The following is a 25088-nucleotide window of genomic DNA, read 5'->3' on the forward strand; positions in this document are numbered from 1 at the left end:
AATACGAGCGTTTATCTGAAGGGTTGCTGTGAGAATGAAATGATTAAATGATACTGATTATAAAGCACTACGCCCGGCACAAAGTGAGGTTTTGATAAATGGTAGTTATAATAACGACCATAAGTTTATCTATTAATTATTTACAACTTGGTTATGATATTGATATACATATGACATGATATATATATATATATATATATATAGCCAATATGTTGTTATATGGCAATACATATATAATTCTCAGCTACCTTTTAGAAATAGTTCTGAAAAAGCAGGCTTCTTTCAAAGGAGATCCCAAGACTACTGGCAGCTAGAGCCAGCCAAGTGGCACAGGTCTCACCCTCTCCCGGGCGCGAGTGGCTTCGTCAAGCCCCGACTCCCCAGGCTGTGCCGCGGGCAGGCGGCACTCCGCCGGGTCCGGCAGGCGGGAGCTACCCGGGGCGCTAGCCCGGGGCAGGCGCGGGAGCCAGGACAGAACTGCGCGGACGGTTTTGTCCAAGCCTCCCGCGCCGCCCCGCCCGCTCGTTGGGATGAGTGACGGCGACAACAGGTGCAGCGCCGCGTCCGCGGCTTCTCCGGAGCCCCGGAGTTTGGCGTGTCAGGCTCCAGGGGTCAGAGTTTGATTCTGTAAACTGCCCTCCTTGCCTTGCACCACCGGCCTTCCAACGTCGCCCCCTCAAGCGGCTTCTTGCACCTTAGTAAAGCCTGAGGTCACCTCATTCTCTCGAAAACCACCGGTCCCAGAGGCCGACTTTTCTCCAAACGAGAGAAGAGAGAAAGGCGTGCGGTGCATGGAGCTTTGCATAACCTTTCGTTCTCTCCTCCCCAGCCGTCCAAAACCAGGCGAGAGTCGCCCCAGACCCGAGCCCTGGATCCAAACACCCCACGCCCGCCCCGACTTGCTGCGCGCTCTGCCCTTGAGACGGCCCAGCTCAGCGACCCAGGGCTACCGCCGAAACCCGCCTGCCCGCCCGCGCCCTACCCCAGCTTGCAGCGCCCTCCCGCCCCGCCACCCCCCGCGTCGTCGCCTGCCCCTTCCCACCCCCGCCCGCCCGGGTAGCAGGTTCAGGCCCCGGGTCCGAGCCTGCGCCCCTGCAGCTGCCCCTGCCGCCGCCAGGGGGAGTCTCCGTCGGGAAACGTAGTGTTGCCTCTTCGGTTCAAAGGTGCTTTCAAACTTTAGGTTTCTGTTCCTTTCCCCGGGTTTTGAAGCGCATAGAGGAAGATGGAGACCGAGTCTGGGGCGGTGAGTACAGATGTCATGGCCTCGGGGTAGTGGGGAGAAGGAGCAGCGTGGACTCCGTCCCCGAGGGTTTAGAAGGGCGAGGTCTGGAGCCCAAACACGCACTATTTTGTTGCGAAGAAACGTGGGCAGGGTGCCCCATCGACCACATCGAAGAGCAGCCCGCCAGCAGGCCCTGTCGGATTGTGTCGTGGGGTCGGAAAGATGTGGCCACCAGGCCTAGACTAGGTATAGACGGATTGGGGGGCCTCGGGAACGGCCGAGAGGGTTCGGGAAGCGGCGCGTGGCTGGGCCCTGTGCACCAGACGGAGTCCGGGACTGAGAAACAGCTTTCCCGCCGAAACTGGGCCCGGCTGTGTCTTTGACGCTCGCTCCAGCCGGACTCATACCAGCCGCCCACTGCGAGGAGTTGTCAGGGCAACTGACGCTTCCTTTCCCCGACTAGTCTGTGGGGGCCGGAAGGCCTAAGAGACTTGGGAGTGGGGCCCCGGCGTCCCAGGCCGGACCGGGCACTCTGGCACTGAGCGCATGCCCAAGCCGATCAAGGCCGAGCAGGGGGAAGGGCAGGAGACCGAGCAGGCCCGAGAGGCCGCGGCAACGTGCCGTCCCACCGCGCCCCGCGCCCCGCCAGCAGCCAATCAGTGCACGCCACGCGAGGGCCTGGGGTTAGCCGCCCACGAGGCCGACGCCGGGTCGGTGCCGTTGAGGGTTCCCGCCACCGCTGCTGGCGGGTTTGTGGGGCAAAATTTCTCGCTGGTTAGCCTTCTTTTCCCTCCCGCACTTTGGTGGGGAGGGGGTGGATCCTCGTGTCAGTGCCCAAGTTCACGATGACCCGAGAGAACCCGAGGAAGTTGTCTCCGTGGCCATTTCCCCCAGCGCCTCGACTTTCTGGCCTCGGAGGGGAAGGAGCATCGAAGCTGTGACTGCGACGGTTAGCCCGCCCTCTTCCTGTTGTCTTCGTTGGCAAAGTAGATGATAAATTTCAAGGTTAATTCTGAAGGGGTGGAGGCAGTCAGGGAACATTACCTTGGAGGAAATTTTTAATAAACTCTCAAGTGCTGTAAGTTTACTAAACTAAGAACCCTTCCAACACAATAACAGGACCTACTTAGATGCTTTTCGGATGTTTACAAAATTATCGCCAGCGAGATTGGGGGCTTTCACCTTTGACTCCACATCACTAAGCTTTCTCTAAGGAATTTAGGTGTTGCCTCTACCTGAGCCTTGTTACTGCTAACATTAAAATATTTTCTAGGCTATTGTTCATAGCATATTCTTTAGCCCACAGACTAATGGTGTATCGTGAGCAAGAAGAAATGATTCATTCGTTTATTCATTCGTTCAACAAGTATTTATTGAATACCTGCTATGTACCATCATTACTTTAGATACCGTAGTGAACAAAACAGGCAAAACCTCTTCCCTCATGAACATGTTATGTTATATTACAGTGGAAAGGTAAACATCATAAATAACATCATTGGAAAGTGGTAAAAGGCAATGAGAAAAACCAGGTGGAAACCACAATAGAGCAGGTGCCTTAGTAACGAGAATGAAATGAATTAGATGTAAAAAGTTGATATTTTTTTTCTCAGTTATTTAACTAGTTTCTCAAGATTGGAAATAAAGTGTTCTGTTCACTTCTGTTCATGTCATCCCTCTCTCAGTGAAAAAAAAATTATGGGTTTGACTTTTGTTTAAACAAATTTGGGAACAAACGAGTTTATCCATTGAACTCATTTTGTTTTTTAAGACCATTTCATGAAGACTGATTTTTTAAAAATTTTACAAATAGGTAATTTATACACTCTCTAAACAGGCAGAGAGACAAGATTATATCTTCTAGAGCTGTTTTATTATTTCTATCAATACAAATCTATAATTGAAAAATAAAACTAAGCATCCCAAAAGGATCCATTCTGGGCACTGTGTCCAAGTAAAGTAACCAAAGTTATAAACAACCTCCAAATTCCCAAAAAAGATGCTGTTAAGATTGGGTTCCCAATTTCTTCAATTGGAAACAACAACATAGCAATAATTAAATGTGATGACTTTTCTGTGGCTTAATAGATGTTTTTATGAACTCCTTTTTAGCAAGCATGTGTTTTTTCCCCCATAGGGCTAGATGGAGAATAGAGCCCATAAGGTTCAGATTATAACCCCATAGTCACCACTGGCCTAATCATTTCTCTGTACCTATTTTGGAGATTAATTTAGAGATTATTGTTTTATAAGCTAATGAAAGGAAAGGAAAACAAATGTGGAAAAGCACAACTTCATTATCTAAATTGGAAATTCATTTTCATGTATTTGTTTCTTGGAGAATTGAAATTATGAACTTCAAGCTTTTGAAGCACTCGTTTAGTATGTTAGACTGTCTCAGAAGTGTGTTTAGTGTTCCCAGAAAGAAAGTAGCAAGTTCTTGAACTGGTTTCTCTTAAAAATTCTATTCTCAAGTCTTGTCTTTTCGAATGTACCTTAAGAGTCTACTATCTTGCCATTGTGCAAAGTCTCATATGTTAGTATATATTTATTAAAATCTAAATTAGGTCTCCTGACTTAGTATTGTTAACATATGAACATGTATTGAGCTTAATTCTTTTGTATAAAAATACATATCTATGAGTCATACACACACACATACAAACATATATATACGAAATCAATCCAATCTTCATACTGACAAGTGCATTTAAAAATTCGATGATGTTAGAGCTAAAAAACAGTGAATTTGAATGTCAGCATGGTCGATGTTCTCTTGCCAAAGACCACCAGGAATACACTTGTAATTTAATAAAGTCGAGTCTATTGAATTGTTGCACATAGGAAGAACATACACCATGAGGCCTCTCGGTAGAATGGTTTTAGAAAGAACTTTTAGAATTTAGGCTTGTGTTAAACATTTTTTAAAGAGGGTTTAAGGAAGAAGGGCTTTACTCTGAAATGCATGTTGTCAGGATGTGGAAATAACTCTATGAGTGATATGTTAATTCTATCTAGTAGGCAAGAGAAATAAATCAAGGCTAAAGCTATGATTGATAAAGGAGCTAACAGTCACTCATTTAAACCAAGATAGAGGGATGTTTGTTCACTCTTGTGGTTTGGACAATGCTTTTATTTTTGTCAATGTCCATAATTATGGAGTAGTCTTGTTTTTATCCTGATCCATCACAAACACAAAGTAGCCTTGCCTGATGCTGGTATTTTATTAACAAGAGAATGCCACAGCTTAGCTGTGAATTCTAAGCCAACTTTTAACACCACCAGAACCTAGTTGGTTATGCCAGACCAGCTCCTATCAGTCCAGGGTTGCTTTTCTCTCTCAAACTTCATTTTGAGTTTACTATTTCTCCTTAATATGTAAAATATTTAAATAATATACTTAATAATAATTAACATAAGTACATTTAAATAATATATTTAAGAGTTAGGATTTTTCTGTAGTGAATTCTACATTTCCTTTTCTTTATGTTGCCCCAAAAAGTTATTAGCTTTAATTATAATCTTCATAATATTAGAATAAAATTAAAGTCTAAAATACTCTGTTTTATTTAATGGTTCATCTATTTTGAAAGATACATGTTTTCAGCCTTTATCAAGCGCTAAAAATATTTTTAAATTTTCTTTCACAGCAAACATCAAATCAGACGCAAACAGATTCATTATCTTCATCCCCTAATCCTGTGTCACCTGTGCCTTTGAATAACCCAACAAGTGCCCCAAGATATGGAACAGTGATCCCTAATCGCATCTTTGTAGGAGGAATTGACTTTAAGGTACCTATTTATGAATGCAAAATTGCATATTTTTTGCATTAGAAGTTGTTTTATTTCTCAGAAATTGTTTCCTTATGTAACCGTTAAAATAATAACATTTGCTATTTGCACAATGATTTATAGGTTTCAAATTGTCTTAATATAAGAATCTTTTCAAAACAATGGAGGTTGAGACTCATAAACATGGACTATAGGCTAGTGGTTACCAGAGGGTAGGGGATAGGGGGAGGAGGAGGTAGATGGGGTAAACAGGGTCAAATATGTAGTGATAGAAAGAAATCTAACTATGGGAGGTAAACACACGGTATAAAAATATATATGCCTTACTGTTAAAGTGTACAGCTGAAACTTACTGGATTTCGTTAACCAACGTCACCATAAAAAAATAATTAATTGATTTAATGAAATAACATGGCGTAAGAAAAACAATGGAGGTTACATACAGCATATATAATTGTCTAGTTTCACACACAATGAAATTGAGGCTCATTAAGTGTCTATAGAATCCTAGTACCTTAGTGTCAGAGTAAAGAATAGAATCCTAATTTTCTGGCTCATAGCTCCATACTCTTCATTTTATCCTACCAGATTAATTATACTTCCTTGCATAGTACTCCAATTGCCCAAATATTGAATGATAATAATTTACAAAAGAAGACTCAAAACACACACATACACAAATCCTATGAAATTCTGTTTCTTTATTCCAAGTTTTATCTCAGATTCCTGAGTAATCTCGTAGACATTTATTTTTTAAATTGCTAGTAACTAATTTAAATTGCCATTAACTAATTTAGAATTTGATCACCAAATTTAGAATTTGTTCTTGTCATAATAAAGCACCTTAACAGTAATATATTTAAATAATGTAATCAGCCATTTCAGAGAGGAATACTCTGTGTGATGTTTTGCAGCATCCCCATATGGGAGATAGTAGTAAACACCTACGAGAAAAGAATGAACAGACATTTTAAGTGGAATAGACCCTGACTTGCAAGTGGATATATGGAAGGATTTCCAAATTTCCATATTATGTATGGGAAATTACAGGGAGAGTTGTCTTTCTTAATACAGAAAAGAATCCTGTCCCATTAGGGTATGATATTTGACTCACTATTTCCCTGTAGTCAATGTCTCACAAGTTGGATGGAATTATTTTTTCCTGCTCAAGAGAAATATTACGCTTAATGCATTTGTCAAAATAATGGATCTTAAGCAAATATGTGATTGTTTCACTAAAACAAGTAAGAAAAATGATTTTTTATAAAATGCTTATTTTTAAAAGCTTTTCTGTTTTTATGGAAAATATTAATGATTGACCATAAATATTCAAGTTAAGTATTCTTGTTCAGAATTTATATTACAATAGCTTAGTATATTTTTAAATAAATCATCAATAAATGTAAACATTTTTATGGCTAGGTTAGTCTAGGTTACTGAAACCTACAACTATAGTATGAACTTTGAGGCCATTGTTACAATGTAAAGCCATAGCTTTAGGGTAACTGCTAGAGTTCCTTTCCTTATACTTATAACACCTCCAAAACCATAGATAAATACAAGCAATGAAATAGTTCACTGTAGCAGAAAGCAGTCTCAAACTTTTTAAAACTCTTCCTTTTAGAAGCCTGCAGCCCATCTCTTAATAGTGAGTCATTTTGATTTTGTCTCCTTAACTTTTCAACAAAGTAGAGTTGCAAAAATGAGCTAATGATCCTTTACCAGAGAATGATTTGAATTAATTTGTTTTCAAATCTCTAATAGAAATTCTTATTCTGATGTTGATTCTATTTTATATTTATTGAAATAAAAGACATTCATCTGTTCTTAGATTAACTCAGTGTTTGTGACCACCCTGTTTAGCAGGCTTTAGTTTACTAACTAAAAAAACAATAATGTATGTAAGTAGTGAGGTGGCAGTGGAACTCTAAAGCATAAGGCATGTCTTTTTCTGTTTATAAAGAAAATTGTTTTCTGGGGATATTTAAAGTTCCTCTTGGAGGCAAACAGTTACAGCTGAACCAGAAAATGAAATTGCAATGAATTTAGTATGTATACTCTAGGAAAAGGTAACGTGAATCTGAGACTATTTTAATTAAAACCAGATATGCCGAAACCATCTTTGGTAGATATGGTAAATTATGACTCAAATTATGACTCAAACTTTTATTTTGAAAATCATAATGTCTCTGTTTAGCTGAAATATATGTTGAGTACAGTAAAGTATCTAACAATTTAGCCACTTCATTGTTATCACAAATTGAGTTCAAGTACTTTTAGAATGTATTCCTTTTCTAAGACCTTACTATTCCTGGGTACTATGCTGATTAAAATAAGCCAGCATAACCGAGTTCCACTGCTAGGTCTGTGGGCCTCTCTAGTAATACAGGTTTCCCCCACTTTCTCAAAGTAGAGCATTTCTGTGAAACTTTGTCAACCAAAATGTTTTAAGGCAAAGAAGCATTTATGCATAGAAAATTTGGGGAGCATTCCTAGACCCAAAAAAATAACCTACCAAATCATACCAAATATGGTTAATTACATCCAGTTTTATGCTAAGTATAACACCCTTACATTTTCCTTTAGACTTTTCTGATACCTTAGGAGACATCTTGCTAGGTGATGCACAAAATAAATTACGATAAAGCACAGACTCTCACAGATGCAGTTCAAAGCTATAGGGCTTGATGCTGAGATGCTGAGTGCAGTTTTAGGGGAAGGAGCTTGGCAGTGTCACACTCTTTGCTCAATTGCACGTTGCCTCTATAACAACTTGCTGCAAAACAAATGCTGAATGCTAATTTCTCTTACCACCTTTTTTGCATAAAAGTGAAAATCCTCTTCATATTTCTTGCAGTTAGCTAAAACAGGTACTAATGTATGTATGTCTTTCATAAAAGCAAAGTGGTATAAGGTGAACTTTCAAAGAGTGGGGGATACCTATATGCTCTTATTATAATGATAGCCATACATAATTCAAATTATTTCTTTTGAAAACTGGCCAACTAGAGGACAAGAATATCTTTAAATAGTGAGCTTTCTTTGTAGTTTTAAAACAATTCAGCTTAGAATTTTTTAGTGTTAAACTGCAAAAAGCAAAGTATTTACATATTTTGATTTTAATAACCTAGTGGTTTCATGCATTGTTTTATAATAAGAAGTACTCTTATATTCATATTCTTGTTTTTATTTATTTATAACCTTTTCTATCTCCAAAAGAAGCATGAGTTTCGTCTTTTATCAATTAAAAAAATGTTTTTTGTTTTTTTATGCCATTAGACAAATGAAAATGATTTAAGAAAATTTTTTTCCCAATATGGGTCTGTAAAAGAAGTGAAGATTGTAAATGACAGAGCTGGAGTGTCCAAAGGGTTAGTATAACTATAGATAGTACATAGAATTAACAATTGTATTTGGGGGTGGGTTTACTGAGTTTTACATGCTAAGTTAGTTTGGTTCCATTTTTTAAAAGATAATTTCATGCTCTCTTCTTTCCTCCTACCTTTTGATCTCTGTATGAGTGTGTGTGTGTGTGTGTGTGTGTGTGTGTGTGTGTGTGTGTATTTGGGGGAAGGGGAAAACGTTAGTATTCTTTAATTTGTTGGGAAGTTGGGCTAAGAGACCATTCAGTGTTAACAATATTGAGTAGGTAATGTCCAGTAGCTAAGAACCAGAAGCTGAAGGAATCAGATACTTTTTGAATTGTAGACCTACTTTAGACTAAAGAGAGCTTTATTTGAAAAAAGCTAATGCAAAGGAATGTCTGTAAGTTGTACCTCAGAGACCTAATTGGGGGACTAATCTAAGAAATATAACTCAAGAATGATTTTTAATTGCTGAATCAAGGAGAATGGAAATTGAGAAGAAAGCAATAGAATTTGTCTAGAAATGTCTAATGACCTTAGACCTGGTAAAGTGGATCGATATATGCAAAAGCCAAATTTCAGAGAAGAGTTCGGTAGTTTACGTAGTGTACTCCCTTAAGAAGTTTGACAGCAAAGTTAAAGAAAATGGGTAAAGCAGTGGAGATCAATTAAATATTGTATTTGTTTTCATAAAGAGAGGCAAGACATACATATTTATAGGCATAAGAGAAGGAACCAATGAGGTGGATGGGAAATTATATTGGTGAGAAACGGCATATAACAGGTGGGTACTTTAGAAGAGATGGGATCCTGCAGAGAGGTTATTTTTAAACAGATAAGATAACTTCCGTACACTGATGAACAGTATTAGGATAAAGAAAGATTGTACCTCTTTTGTTTGACTCATAGAATATGCAGTATTTTGGTAATGTCCACGTTTTATCATTGAAAAACACACATAGAAATCTAAACTTTGTTTTATGCTTTTTCCACTGGGTGGTGTATGTGTTCTACCAAAAAATTTAGTGTAAAAAAATAGTTCTTTAACCCTTGTTTAATGTTTAGGCCAACAGAAAAAGAGAAATTCCTTTATTAGAAAAAGAAACTTTATATATAATGCAGTAATTATGAATTTAAAAATATTCAAGATATTAGTACTATTCAAAAGAGTTTCCTTAAGTTATCTAAATAGAAATTATGTTGTGAGAGGATATGCTTTTTATATTTTTGGTTTCTTTTTGTCTACCTTTTTTGGTTTTTTAGGACATGGCATATATCATATATTAGAATCTTGAACATTTTATAAAGTATACTCTGATGGTAACAATTATAAATGAAAAATAGATGTAAAGTCTGGGTTGTACATATTTTTAATTGAATTTGGGAAATTTATTAATAACTAATTATTAGTTTATATGTGCTCATATCAGTAAATAACACATTCGTATACTCATTTCCCAGTATAAAAATTTTTATTGTGCTGAAATTTTTTAATTTTTTAAAGTTTTTTCTACTTGGCTTAAGTCCGACTTAAGCCAAACTTCTCTTATTTTTAAAAAGAGATTATTGCTCTGACTGAAATTCATTGCATTCTAATTTGTAAGACAGAACATGAATCTCTTATCTTTTCTGCCTTATATACAGCTCAGATCTGAAACTGTCGCAAGATTCTTGGGTTTTTTTTTTTTTTCTTTTACTCCCCTGAATCTAAGAGGAAGTGACAATGTTAAGCTGAGAATAATTCTCCGAAATTTTGCATACTGGTGCACCACAGAAAAATGCTCACTGCTATAGTGATACATTCTTAAAAAACAAAATTTTTCGAAATCTTAATATGACTCTTAAAGTAATGTTTTAAGAAAATAATTAATGCATTTTAGGTATGGTTTCATCACTTTTGAAACACAAGAAGATGCACAGAAAATTTTACAAGAGGTAAGATCTTTTAATGTATTTAACTATTTTTGGAACTTCTTTCTTTGAAACTAATCTTTTAAGGTATTTATTTTTAAAGTAGGGTTCCAGTGCAATGATCAATTGCTAAAAAATAAAGTATTTGCATTTTAAGATTGACATTGTTCTCCAAAAATTTGAATTAATAAAAAAAAAATTAAAGAGAAACTTAATTCATAGAAAAACAAATTCCAAATCATTACATGAGGTATGGTTGTAAAGTTATAATACATTTTTTCACTTTATTTGCTTAAAATAAGAATCTGGGGATATATCTTTTCTGAAGTGTTAATATCACTGAATTTCTAAAAAACACTGTAAATAAGAATTTCTAGAGTGAAATTATCTGAGATTATTTTGCTCCTATGAAAAACTTCAAATAAACTAAGAACATTCATTGAAAATGTCTGTAGCCTGGAGTTTAGTGTAATAACTTTAAATTTGGCAAATGTAACATTTAATGTTTCTAGAAAAAATAGATTTTGAATTGTATATTATTAAATCAAATGCACCCAATTCTCCTTATTTATAGTAATAATGTTCTGTAAAGTCATCATGAACACTGAATTTGCAAATATCAAACTGCTGTTCCTAGAAGAAATGCAAGGCTAAGTTCCCACAAGCCTTCTGCTCACAATATTTCATCAACTAATCAATACATAACTTTGTTATATTTGTGTGTCTGTTTAATGACATATTTAATATATATTATTGATTCATTAACATTGAACTCATAGCCAACAGCACTATAACTCATGCCTGAATTAAGTTCATCTAACACATATTTTCTCCATCATATAACGATCTTATGCTGGCCAGCGCTTCAACACATACTTGAAGGCCAGGTTTGAAACATTTTTATTAATTCAAAGTAACAATAAACTCATTACATGCTTATTCAAATAACCCATTCTTAATGAAGAAATTATATTTTCTAAAACAAAATGAAATTTACAGCAAGTTACACTGTTTTTCATTCTTATATATCTCTTTAATATCTGCCTTAATGGAAAAGAGCCAGCTTCTCATATCTACTTCTATATTCAGTGTTTCAATATGTTGCTTTGGTTCAAAGATGTGAAGAAAATTTTACTTCACACAGACTTGTAGTTTGAAAATAGAGTTTAATAGCCCCTTAAGATCCTAAGTATTTTCTTCTTTAATACAGGACCAAAGTTCAACTAGTGTTAGTTTTTAAAAGTTAGTTGCAGTGTGCAATCTGAAATTTTGTCAGTGAACCTTTTGGGTACTTTTACCTTAAAATCCATCAGTCATCTTGCACTCTGAATGGCTCTTTTACCCACTGGCAGTCTGGAAAATAGTCCTTCATTTATTCATGCAGAATTCCCAAATATTGGCATTTCACACAATATCAAAAATTGAAGACAAAAAATGTGAAAAACATGACAGTATGAAAAGCAAACAAGACTTGTTTAGGGTATAAAAGCTGAAACAAGAAAACAGTGTCATCTCTTTGACTTCAGCTAGGACCATGTGCATCAAGCAACTCAAATTTTTCACCTCTGCTCATGTCCACTAATAACCACTAAATTGCCATAAGTATTGATTTGAGGGTTACAAATAAATTTTAATGAGTAGGTGGATTCCTAAAGTTCCATAAATAGAGGACTGACTATATTCCCAATAAGGAGTTAACATCAGAGCATCGGAAACAAGATTCAGACCCAGGTCTGTTTAAATCTTAAGACTTATCACTTTCTGCTGTGTCTTGCTACTATCAAAGAATGTCGTAGTCCAAATTTTAAAAATTGTTTCTCACCAGTTTTCCTTATTGATTTTATAAATAATAGTGCCAAAAAATAATATATTTTTTCTTATTTTAGGCTGAAAAACTTAATTATAAAGATAAGAAACTAAACATCGGTCCAGCAATAAGAAAACAACAAGTAGGGATCCCTCGTATGTATTGACAACTAATGTATTTTCCAATATTTTTACATGGTTCTTTTTTTAAATATTAGACTTTCTATCATATGTCATTAAAATATCAGGTTCCTTTCATTTAATAAAGTTATTTTAGCAAAGTTGGTAGCCAAATGGATATTTCTCATCACAAATTAATATAAGATGAGGGCTGGGGAAAATTTGCATAAATAATGATAATTTAATATATTCCATATAGTTGCATCTTTAAGGAAAAATCTAATGAAAATATGTTAAATTGCAAAAATAATTAGAAGTAATTTGGAATTACTAATTAAAAAAATGTCTAATTAGAAAAGTAATTTCAAATTCGAGTAAAAGTACTGAAAGTTAAAATATAGACCCAATATTAGAAACTCTGGTTGCATGGTGTGTCCTGTAGCCCAATTAAATGTGTCATAATCATCAGAAGGAACAGTCCCTAAAGCTTTAATAACTGGCCAAGTTATGTGCCTTCCTCAAATTTCTGTAACGCTTTCAATGCTACTCTTCTTTTTTCTTCACTGTTTCCATTTTAAATTAGGCATCTTTACAACTGTTATCTATTTCACTTATTAAAATCTCTAACAGAGTCTTCAGCTAGAAAGAGAAACTTCACATAAAATTAGTAACTAAATTTTCTTATTTTTCTTTACCTCTGTCCTAGTGTCTACTGGAATGTTTAAAACATTAGGTATTATACATCTGTTAACAAATTAATAGATTGTGCTCAGTTCAACTCTTCTGTTTTTAACTTAGAAGTTAATAGATACCAAGTTTAATTTTGACTTATCTGTCAATTTAGAAGATGACTGAAAGTGTACTCGGTAGGTTGATATTTCATTATATGTCCTGTCGAAGTGCACACTAAAGGTCAATAACTTCAAAATGGAATGCACTAAACATAGCAGAATGTTGAATATTTTCAGACCGCTGTTGTTAGTTGCAAGAGTTAAGCTGTACCATGCAGTAATGGTTCTTTAGAAGCCCGTTATCACCAGCAGTAGTAGGTACAGGTAGTAATATTTATATTATGACCCACAAATAACTAAAAATAAATTGTAAATCAGCATTATGGTGAATGCTTTCAAACAGATTAATAGTTAAAAATTATTCAGTGCAAAGGTCAGTGTTAGGGGTTTTCATTTATTTCATTTAATCTTTATGGCAACTTGTGAGGTAATTATTAGCTCTACTTTTATAAATAGAAAATTCAGTCTTGGAAAGGTAAAGACATCGTTTTAGAAACAATGCTGCTGAAATATGCTTAAATGTAGAGAGGAGAGTTAATCTTCGCATGTTATGGATCTTAACTCAATGCAGCATATCAGAATTACACATTTTCTTTCAAGTTTCATTCACGATTTGCATTGTTCCATAAAATCGTATTTTTTTAATATAAAAATTTTTCGTACAAATATTTATTTGAATAAACCTGATTCTGCAGGAAGATCATTATGTTCAGCCTGTGCCTTTTCATATTTCCTGGCATACAAGCTGATGCTCAAATTTGAAAAGAGAAATATAGAGTTAAATAACTTAACCAAATGATAGCCTTAACCTTCAAATCCAAGACTGTTTGCCTCCAAAGCTCTTTTTAGTTTTCTACAAAGAAATAAAAAGTATTAAAAGTACATTTATAAAATTCAAAATTTTCTCAAATCTTTCACTTTTTCCCACCCCAACTACCAACATTCTAGTCCTAGCTACCTACTTTGCTTGCCTTGATTACTGGAAAAGCCACCTAGCTGGGCTCTCTGAATCTAGTCTTGCTCCCTTCCAACTCATCATGCACAAGGCAGCCAGAGTGATCCTTCAGAAGTGCATATCTTGTCATGTTATTTTCTGCTCATTTTGAGATATTCCCCTTTTCATGAGCATTCTTTTTCTCTTAGTTCTGGAACGTACCATATTCCTGATATACTGTTTCCTTTACCTAGAATGCTGTTTGCCATCCCATTCCCATCCCATTCATTTTTTAAAGCTCAGGCCAAACATCATTTCCTCAAAAACGCTTGATATATATGTAAATAGATGTATATATTTTTGTGTATATACATACACACACACACACACACACACACACACATATATGAAATGTTCAGCCTAGTACTCTATACTACCCAATATAATACCCTGCACTACCTCTTCATGTATTTATCGAAACTATAATTAATTAATTGTGTAATTAGCAAATGACTATCTTCCCCACCAGAACTTAACTTCTACAGAGAGAGAGACCATGGCATGTCCCATTTTTGTTCTTTTTTCTTTTTGACTATATCACCAGGCCCTAGTTCGATGCTTTGTACTCATTCAAAATTTATTTAACAGATAAAATTGTGGTTCCTCAATGGAACCACATGAACTTCCTGAACTGTGTGCAACATTTTGTTTGAATGTACATATTTCTGAGAAAAGGGTCCATGTCTTTCATCAGATTCTTGAAGAATCAAATCAAGAACCACTAAAATAAGCAGTAACAATGCTAGATGAAATGCATTGAAAATATAAAAGCTGAGAAGTAGTAGTGCTGCTTAAAGTACTTGGCCATTACTGCTTGAATGTGGGATGAGCCAGCAACAGTTCACTTGAGATCTGTCAAAATGCAAATCCTAAGGTCCTAACTCAGACTTACAAATCAAAATCTTTGGAGATAGGGTCTTGGAATTTATATAATAAGCTGTCTAAGTAATTCTAATGTAAACTTTTGAGAAGCACTGGTATATTAGAAGGAGGGTTGCCAGTTCCAGTCATTTATATAACCTTGCTGGTCAAGTACTTAATCTAATAACTTGGCTTATATAAATTTTTAAAGTCTCCTCTCGACAAAAAATAATAATAATATTTTTGAGGAGGAGGGGGAGAAGGAATATACATAAGTTGGCCTGAGAAAAGAGATGGGTTCCCAAAACTAGCCACATGAAGATTTATAGTCAGATTTGCAATAGCAGTAGTTGTAACAAAGGGAGGCTAGAAAATAAAAGAGAATAGTAACATGAGAGAATACTTGCTTACAGTAGATCCAAAAAATTTGTAAGGTGGGACCGAAATCTCTTTAAGAAAGAATATTCTCCAACTTCACTGCCTCCATCATCTTTGGCCTTTTATAGATAAAAGGTCTTACTAAAGTCTTAGGAATTTTACTACAGTATCTATAGTTTTGAGGTAAATACATTACATATCATTTATATTAGTAAAAATAATGACTGCTGATAGTCTAAATTGTTAAGCTTTGTGTTTTATTTTACTGATACTAAATCTGAATTAGTGACTTTTTAGTATTCAATATTAATTTTATTTTTCTTATATTCACCTTAAGCTAATAAAAGCTCTAAGATAATAAGTTTGAAAATATATACTTCAAAGATACTTTAACATATGGAATTAAAAAAAAATTTCAGTTTTCACTGTAGCTACATAGGTGTGTTAAGATAAACATTTCCTGGTGTTTATTTCTTTTTTCTTTTTTTTTCTTTTTCTTTAATTAATTGCTTTTTTTAAAGAAGAATTTTTTTAAAAAACATTTTCTCCCATCTACCTCCCACTTTCCCCCTCCTCTCCAGTGTTTATTTTAGAAATTACATTTTTTTAAGTTAAATTAAACATTCCAAGTATTATTATTTTATCTTTGCTTTAGGTTCCAGTATAATGCCAGCAGCTGGGACAATGTATCTAACAACTTCAACTGGGTATCCTTACACTTACCATAATGGCGTTGCTTATTTTCATACTCCAGAGGTAACTTCCGTCCCACCACCTTGGCCTGTAAGTAATTTCATTTTAGAAGGGTTTCCATCTATTACTATCATTTTTTTAATATTTATTTTATTTCTGAAATACATCCACCACAGAAAAGTACAAATAATATAAGAACAAATAATATAGCCTTTTAGCTACCACTTACATTTAATATGTTAACATTTTGCTATATTTAACTTTTTTTTTTAAAGAAGAGAATAAAATATGATAAATTCAGGTAAAGTCTCCTTGCTCCCATTCTCTTATCTTTTTCTCCTCAGAGGCAACTAGAATATCTTTCCTGTTAATTTTATTTGCTTTTATGACAAGTAGGTATCCTTAAACATTATATAGTATTGCTTTGGGCAGTTTTTAAACACTATGTAAATAATCTGGTTTTTCTAGTCAACAATATGTTTTTTGAGATTAAACTATGTTGATTCTAGTATATCTAGTTCATTTATTTTAAAATGTTATACTGTTCCATCGTATTAGTATATATGCCCTAATTGAGGGACATTTTAAGTTTTTTTTGCAATCAAGACTAAAATGAACATCCAGATCTTATATGTATTGTGTGAGAGTTTGTCTAAGATGGTGGTCTTCAAAGTTTTTTGCTTGTATGTCCTCTAAATTTTTTGAAAAATTATAAATACTCTCATTGTTAAGTTGATATCTGAAATTTGTCATAATTTTAAATAGTGTAGATATATTATACACTGTAGATTTGTATTAGATATGCTTTTATGAAACTTTGTAGCAGTAGATTTCATTTAAGAATAGAAAATGCCCTATGGGTGATGATGGATGTTAACTAGACACCTGAAACTAATACAATGTTACATGCCAATTATATCTCAGTTAAATAAAAGTAAAAAGAAGAATGTTCTATATAACTCAGTGAACAAAACTAGTCAACCAAATACAACTATTCAATCAAATAAAAGTTTCTATTTTAAAATTCTCACTTTAAATTCGAATAAATAAGTTAATATGTATCCCTTTGAACATCATGTAATTTATTTTGTTCACTTGATAAAATAGGGAACCATCTCTCCTTTAATATTTCTTACACGAGCACTTTTTGCTTTGCTCTCTCCTATTTCTCAAAGGCATTGCCTTCTTGAATTGGCTATTTGTTTGATACCATTTTGATGTTTACATTCCAGAACAGAGCATTATAACAAGATCCAGAAAGATTGAGAAAGGGTGTCTTTAATAGTGATGGAAAAGGGTAATTGTAAAAAGGGAGTTTGAAAAGAAGAATCCATCATACACCGACACATTCACAGATCAAATCAGGAAGTACATATGAAATTTAGGATCTGAAAATTAATACTCTTAAACTAGTTCATGCACATGAAATCTATCAGAGCAGTCCTCACACTTTGTTCTTCAAGAGCCTGTCATCCATCTTTAAGTCTTTGCTTTTATAAATATAAATTTTATAAATCAGCTTGTTCAGTTCTGTGAAAAGCCTTTGTTGGGTTTATATTAGAATTGCATTAAATATATAGATTAATTTTGGACATTTAAGAATATTAAATTTTCTTATACATAAATACTTATTTTAATTTTCTTTTATTTCTATCCATCAATCAAATTTTCTTTCTCCATAAAAATGTTTGACACATCTTTTGTTGGATTTATTCTGAGGTACTCTATAGTTTTTTTTTTTTTGCTTTTTATGAGTGGTGTATATTTTTTAAATCACATATCCTAATAGGTTGTGACTGGTGTGTAGTAATGCTTTCTGATTTTTAAATGTTGATATTTAAACTGTCACGCTTTCATGTAGATAATCATTTATGAATCAGTATGCCTCTCTTTTTGCCTTTTTGTCTCTCATATTTTTCCCATTGACTTATTGCACTAACAATATCTCTGCTGTAGTAATACAATAATACAACAACCTTGTTCTTGAGAGAGGAAACAAGTTCAGTGATTTACCATTAATATATTTATGCACACACATGTGTGCACAGGCACATACATATATATATATACACACATACAAACACACTGTAGGTTTTGGAAGATACTCTTTAATTAGGGTTTCTCAACCTTAACACTGTTGACATTTTGGAATGTTTAACAGTGTCCTCACCCTCCCCACATTTATGAAAACCAAAAATATTACCAAGTGTTCCCTAGGGGGCAAAGTCAAACCTGGTTGAGAATTAATGCCCTAAATCAATTAAGGAAGTTACTTTCTATTATATTTAAGAAGAGTTTTTATCATGAAGGGGTATGGAATTTTAATATGTCTTCTATATCTGCTGAGATTATCATGTTTTTTTCCTCCTTTAATCTATTAGTAAATTATATTATTATCTCCTAATGTTAATCTGTGGTACAATTTTATTAGCATATGGTAGTCTTCAAATTGTGCAAAACTGTGATGCTTTTTTTTAGTTGGGGGGGTGAGAGTGAACATTAAAACAATATAAATTAGATCCCATTTTATAAAATGAATTTTAATTGCCATCATTAAAGCCTATTTTACCTATCTTGTATAACAATTTGCCTATTTTTAAATGATCCGGTTTTAAATAATCCGTTTTCGGATTTACTCTATTACTTTGAACAACCAGGTGTTAGACATAGACTTTCTTAAAACATAGATAAATCACTTGTTTCTTGGATGATTCATTCATTTAAATGCCAAATTAACAAAATAGAATTTAACAAATGCCTAAATAATCTATTTGCTTTAATTAAATGTATAACAAGGGAATAGGATGCTGATTATTTGTAAGTAGTGGGAAATCAGTGGCAAAATCAGGTAAAGGATTCATTCAGTTCTAAATTCTATGTAAACATTACCTACTACTCTTCTCCACAGCGGAAATAGGCAGTGTCTCCTTAAGTACAGATACCATTTTCCTCTAAGTACTCTCTTAGAACTATACTTTCATAACCTTTGGACAAAAAGCAACTTTTCTGGTGGTTGTTTCAACATTACTATGGAAATGAAACCACTTGGAAGTAGGACTACTATGATGATTTTAGTAGATGTAAGTGGAGTTGGTAGTATGTAATATCAAGAGGTGGAAAATGGAATTTCCAGTCATAAACTATAAGTTGACTACGTTTAGGTAACAATTTCAGATAAATTTCATTATGAACTATTTTAAAGAATTTTGCCTAAAATAATTTTTTCATTTTTTTTCCTCTTATAGTCACGTTCTATATCTAGTTCCCCTGTGATGGTAGCTCAGCCTGTTTATCAGCAACCTGCATATCACTATCAGGTAAACATTAAATTACAATGAAAATCCTCTTTGATAATTTCAGTCCTTTTTGAAGTAACTTTTATTCTATTCTTTCTCATGCAAATACTCTAGTAATTAAAAAGAGATAGTTAAGCCTTAATAGCAGTGGATTGTTTGTTTGTTTGTTTGTTTTATGGGAGAACTAAACAATGTTATACAGGAAGATAGACTGTTTGCTTCCTTTTACAAAATGTAATGAGGTAAATTTTGCTCCCCTAGCTAATATTTAATCTAAAAAGTCTTTAGAAATAATTCCCAAAATGAGATACAAATATTGAACCACAGGCTTATTTTTTTAATGTTACTGTTAATATTATATCAGTTTTTTATTATTATATTTAATATACAGTTGACCCTTAAACATTATGGACATGTGGAGATTAGGGGCGCCGACCCCACCACACATTGAAAAATCAGAGTACAACGTTTGAGCTCCAGGGCTCACTGCCTCCCCATGGATACCAAAATCTTTGGTTGTTCAAGTCCCATGTATAAAATGGCATAGAACTATACATATAGTCGACCTTCCACGTCCTTGGATTCCCAGCTGCAGATTGGAAATACTGTTTTCAATCCGTGGTTGGTTGAATCCATGAATGCAAAACCCAGGGATCTGGAGGGCAAACTATATTCATTTAAAAAGATTTGTGTATAAATGGACCCATGCAGTTCAAACCCATGTTGTTTAAGTGTCAACTGTAATGCATATTAAAATAATATTATATTTTGGTTTATATTATGACAACCTCCTTGAGTTAACCAGCATTCTTCTTTTCATTAACTCTTGTGGGAGACTGGGATAAGTGAACTATAATGCCAACCATTTTGGTGTTTTTTAAATAAAGTACAGTTGAAACACAGCCATATTTGTTTATGTATTGCTTATGGCTGCTTTTGTGCTACAGTGACACAGTTGAATACTTGCAACAGAGATACTCCGGCATACAAAACTTAAAATATTGACCTTCTCGCCCTTTACAGAAAAAGTTTCCCAATCTCTGGTCTATAGCATTCACAAATAAAATCACATTCTTTCATTCCTCTGAAATAGTGGAAGACAATTCATTTGTTTCTTTTTTATTTTTTTCTTTTCGACATCTTAAAATAGGCCAACATGAAATGTTCAGGCTATTAGATTTCTTTTTAGTATTAGACTGGATTTGGGGGATGTCACTTTTTTTTAAGTTCTATTACCATACTAAATATAAAACTAAAGTGTTTTCTTCACTTACTAAAAGTGAAAGTAACTAAATGGCGTGTATTTAAAATATATATGTAGCGTAACTTTTCCTAAACTGCCTCAAAATTTCAGCAGAGGCCCCAAAGACAGAACATTAGGTACCAGACCATTTAGCATGAGAAACCAAAATTTGTGAAACCAGTTTTGAGACCCTTAACTAACTAACTGCCTTTCTTGAGCACATATGAGGGGAGGATGGGATCAATAAGAAAAATTGGTAAGGAGGCTTTCTTTAACAACAGGTTTATTTAGATATAATTCACATACCATATAATTCACCTGTTTAAAGTGTACAAGAGTGGATTTTTACTAAATTCAGAGTTGTGCAACCATACCACAATTTTAGAACATTTTAATAACCCTACCAAAAAAAAGCTTACCCATTACCCATTAACAGTCACTCCTCTCCTGTTACTGTATTCTTCCACTTAACATTTTTCATGGTTTATGTGGTGGCATGTATTAATGTTTCATTCTTTTTTATGGCTGGATAATATTCCATTATACAGATATACTACGATTTGTTTATCCATTCATCAGATGGTGAACATTTGGATTATTTCTACCTTAGGCTGTTATACATAATGCTGCTGCAAATATTTATGTACAAGTTGTTGTACAGACATGTTTTCAGATCTCCTTGGTCTTATACCTCAGAGTGGAATTGCTGAATCACATAGTATCTCTGTGTTTAAACTTTTGAGGAAATGTCATACTATTTACCATAAAGGCTGCACCATTTTACGCTCCCACTAGCAGTTTATGAGGGTTCTGATGTCTCCATATCTTTGTGAACACTTATCGTTTTTAATTTTTATGAAACCCAATTTATCTTTTTTCTTTTGTTCCTTTGCTGCTTATGTTTTTAATGTCAAAATTTTTTTAATTGCCTAATTCAAAGTCACAAAGATTTATACCTATGTTTTCTTCCAGCTCTTAATTTTAGTCTTTGATCCATTTTGAGTTAATTTTTATATATGGTTTGAGGTGTAAGGGTCCAACTTCATTCTCTTGCATGTAGGTATCCAATTTCAACCCTCGTTTATAACTTGGGTGGGGTCTTTTTTGTTTTAGGCCCCTGCACAGTGTCTACCAGGACAGTGGCAGTGGGGTGTTCCTCAGGTAAATATTAACTTATTTCCTTGTGCTTTTGCGAAGACTGCATGAATATTAAAGTCAGGAGAACTAGATTTGAGACCTTTCTCTTCTATTTATTAGCTGTGATACTTTTAGCATTTATCACCATATTTCTCAGATTTCTCATTTGTAAAATGGAAGTAATGTTACTATTATACCTTTGTAAGCTTCCTCACATGATTTTTGTGAAGATCGAGATCATGTAAGTAAATATTTTATAAATGAGTGTTACATAAACATGTAAAATTACTTTTATATTAGTATTATTAGAAATTTTGACAATTTTCTAGCCCTTCAGATTTGCTTGTTTGACTTATACTCCCAAATAAGTATTCCATATCCCAACTTTGATAACAAATGATATACCACCAAAAAGATTGTTTCTTTTTTGAAATTGTCCTACTTCCATGGGAAGTTGCAAAGCTGAGAATAGATTTTTATGCCAATTTAAACACCATAGGTTATATTATTACTACCTTTAATATTGATCTTAATATAATAATCCGAGTTTATATATGAGGTTCTAAAGCACTAAAAACTTTTAGTATTTATTAGTGATAAAAGTTCTTTAATGACATTTACACAACTGGAATTTATAACAACTTAGAGTTCCTAATTTGTTGCTAAGATACTTCTGTGCTAGCCCTGACAAGGAACTTTAGGAAAATATGAAACAAATATTTCTCCCATCTTTTGGGTAAGTCCTGTGGTTTAATTGAATAACTAATCATATTTGAATTAGAAATATGGTTTTGCGTTTTAGTCTCCTGCCTCTTCTGCTCCGTTCCTATACCTACAACCATCTGAGGTTATTTATCAACCAGTGGAAATTGCACAAGATGGTGGATGTGTTCCTCCTCCGCTGTCTCTGATGGATGCTTCAGTTCCAGAGGTACATATTAGTCTCAAAGTAATTCATCTGTTACTGCCTCATCTTACATTTATTTCTTTTTCTTTTCTAAAAATATTTCTTCAGGATCCTGATCGAAGCTGCATATTTTATGTTTTCTTTGGTTTATTCACATCTCTTCCCCTTTTTTATATATAAGACTACTTCATCTTAGACTTACTCACTAACTAGTTCCGAATCATTTCTCAAATCAACTGCTCATTTTACTAGGCTAATCGCTGACTCTATCTCCTTGAAAAGAGTAAAATACCAAATGCTTCTCCTTCTTCTGATTTGCCTGTCAATCTATTGTTACTAACATTCTGTCAATTAAAACCACATAAAAATTAAGTAAAAAAAATATTTTAAAAATTCTTTTTTAAAAAAGGTAAATGTATTTATTTTATAACTACAAATGGTAAATATCATCTTCAGTGTCTTTAAATTGTATTCCTGAACCATTACTAATAATCCTACCATTTATGTGCCAGGAACTGTATATGATATGTTTTAAATTAGTATTGTGAAGGATTAGGAAATTAGTACCCATCTCCCAATTTGAATATATTGTATTATTTTTTATATTGATAACATTTATAATATTATGATTTTGTTCTGGAACGATTTCCACAGTTGGATCTTAATGTTTACTATCAATACTTTTACTAGGATTTCTTCGTTCTTCGTCTCATCCTCCGTTTATCACTTGACTGAATCTGCAAGTACTCTTGTTGAAGAAGGCTTATGGATGTTTTATTCTTTGAGTTCTTACATGTTTGTTTGTTTAACATGTTGTCCATAAATCTGAAAGAAAATAAGACTAGTCACAAAATAACTGCATCATATTTGTATTTGTTTGTGAAGGCTGATGGAACAAAGTACCACACACATACTGAGTGGCTGAAACAACAGAAACTTATTGTCTCCCAGTTTTGGAGCCTAGAAGTCCAAGACGAAGGTGTTGGTGGGATTGGTTCTATGTGAGGGCTGTGAGGGCCTATTCCAGGCATCTCTTATTGGCTTATAGCTGGCCATCTTCTCCGTGGGTCTTTACATTATCTTTCCTTTCTCGGTGTCCAGATTTTCCATGTTTATAAGGATACCGATCATTCTGGATTAGGTTCCATCCTAGTGACCATACTTTAATTTACTTACCTCTGTAAAGACCCTGTTTTTGAAGGGAACACAATTCAACCCATAACAGTACTTTTTTCTCTTAAAACTTTCTAGTCTTCTCTCTTCTGGTGTTGAGTGTAGCCAGAGAAGTCTGAAGCCTGCCTGATTTTCCCTCTTGCATATCATTTGCTTTTTTTTCCCTTTGTGCCTAAGAAATCCATCTTAACTTGAAATCACTTCACAAAATATGTCTTGGAATTTATCAGTCTTTATAATATTTTTTCTGGGAAAGTTTTTAAGTAAGAGGTCTTTTGTTTTCTTTTTTTTTTTTTTTCCTATTAGAGTTTTGGGAATAAAAAATTTATTCCAGTTCTGTTCTTCTTTAGGAACACCTGTGCATCTATTAGATCTCATTTTGTCTTTCATATCTATCATTTCTCAGGTAATTTTTTTCTCAGGGTACTTTTATGTTTTATGTGATTTTTCAAGACAACTATCACTATATTTCTCATTGTGTTTATTCAACTTTTCATTATAACTAATAAGGCTTTCATCTCTATTTTGTTTTTAATTTTTTTTTATCCTAAGTTCTGCCACTTTGCTTACATCATTGTCTGTAAAATGTTTTCTGTTGGCTTAAAATCTCTTTTTTGAGCTGTTTTAGAGATATTACTATAATTTTTTTAAGATTCCAAAGAAGTATATTTATTTTAATTTTTCCACTTTTTCTAGGGTAATTTCTCGTCTTTTTCTTTAACTTTTTGTCTTTCCTTGACGGAGTTGCAGAGGATGAGAAGAGGCAGTATACATGCTTAGGTTGCAAGCTTTCTTTCCTATCTTTATACTAATCTTTAAATGAGGCCAGCTATTTGTCAAAACATAGGGTGGGAGGAACAGGCTTGTTGTCTCAAGTATCTGTGTTGTTATGTCTCCTGTTTGAGATACACTTCCATTGGTTTTTTGCATTCTAGGGATCATTTTCTGTATTAGGTTATAGTAGTTGCTACTTCCCTTTCTACCTTCACCCTGTTTCACCTCCAGCAGTGTTCCTCAGCTACAAAGCAAGGTGGTAGATAACAAAAATGGTGAAAACATGCTTTCTCCTTCAATTCCACTCCCCTGCTATTTAGTAATATAAATTAGATCTTTCGAGATATTTCCTAGTTCTGCTTCAGGCTGACATACCCCTACACTTGAGACTTTTTGAATAGGTCTTTCAGAACATTGACCTTTGGGCAAATGTTTATCCTTCCTGGCCTCTGAGGAGGCTTCAGAATCCTTCCTTACATTGGTCCAAATTGCATAGCATTTGGCAGATATTCTAAATTGTTTGTGGTTTAGGGATCATGGGCATTTCCTTGTTTAATAGATTGCATTTAAAAATAGATATTTTTTGTTCTTTTTGTTGTTTTCTGGTTTTCAAGGAGTGGAGA

The 25088-nt window shown here is 34.2% G+C and overlaps 1 protein-coding gene across 4 annotated transcripts in view; it reads left to right on the top strand.

Moving 5' to 3' along the window:
* Positions 1 to 652: 652 nt before the first annotated feature.
* BOLL (boule homolog, RNA binding protein) overlaps positions 653 to 25088 on the top strand; it is a 45125-nt gene continuing 20689 nt past the window's right edge. The window contains exons 1-10 of one of the 4 annotated variants that reach the window (XM_016131128.2): positions 1139 to 1243; positions 4873 to 5016; positions 8296 to 8387; positions 10262 to 10316; positions 12179 to 12254; positions 15898 to 16025; positions 19181 to 19252; positions 21588 to 21635; positions 22414 to 22542; positions 23209 to 23315. In XM_016131128.2, the coding sequence (XP_015986614.1) occupies positions 1223 to 1243; positions 4873 to 5016; positions 8296 to 8387; positions 10262 to 10316; positions 12179 to 12254; positions 15898 to 16025; positions 19181 to 19252; positions 21588 to 21635; positions 22414 to 22542; positions 23209 to 23253 (810 nt within the window). In that variant the 5' untranslated portion in view covers positions 1139 to 1222 and the 3' untranslated portion in view covers positions 23254 to 23315. Of the gene's footprint in view, positions 1244 to 4872; positions 5017 to 8295; positions 8388 to 10261; positions 10317 to 12178; positions 12255 to 15897; positions 16026 to 19180; positions 19253 to 21587; positions 21636 to 22413; positions 22699 to 23208; positions 23316 to 25088 lie in introns of those variants that run through there. The other 3 variants (XM_016131126.2, XM_016131127.2, XM_016131125.2) reach the window with 3 other exon arrangements.

This window comes from Rousettus aegyptiacus, unplaced genomic scaffold, assembly GCF_014176215.1.
Source record: "Rousettus aegyptiacus isolate mRouAeg1 unplaced genomic scaffold, mRouAeg1.p scaffold_m13_p_2, whole genome shotgun sequence".
In the NCBI taxonomy this organism is placed as follows: Eukaryota; Metazoa; Chordata; class Mammalia; order Chiroptera; family Pteropodidae; genus Rousettus; species Rousettus aegyptiacus.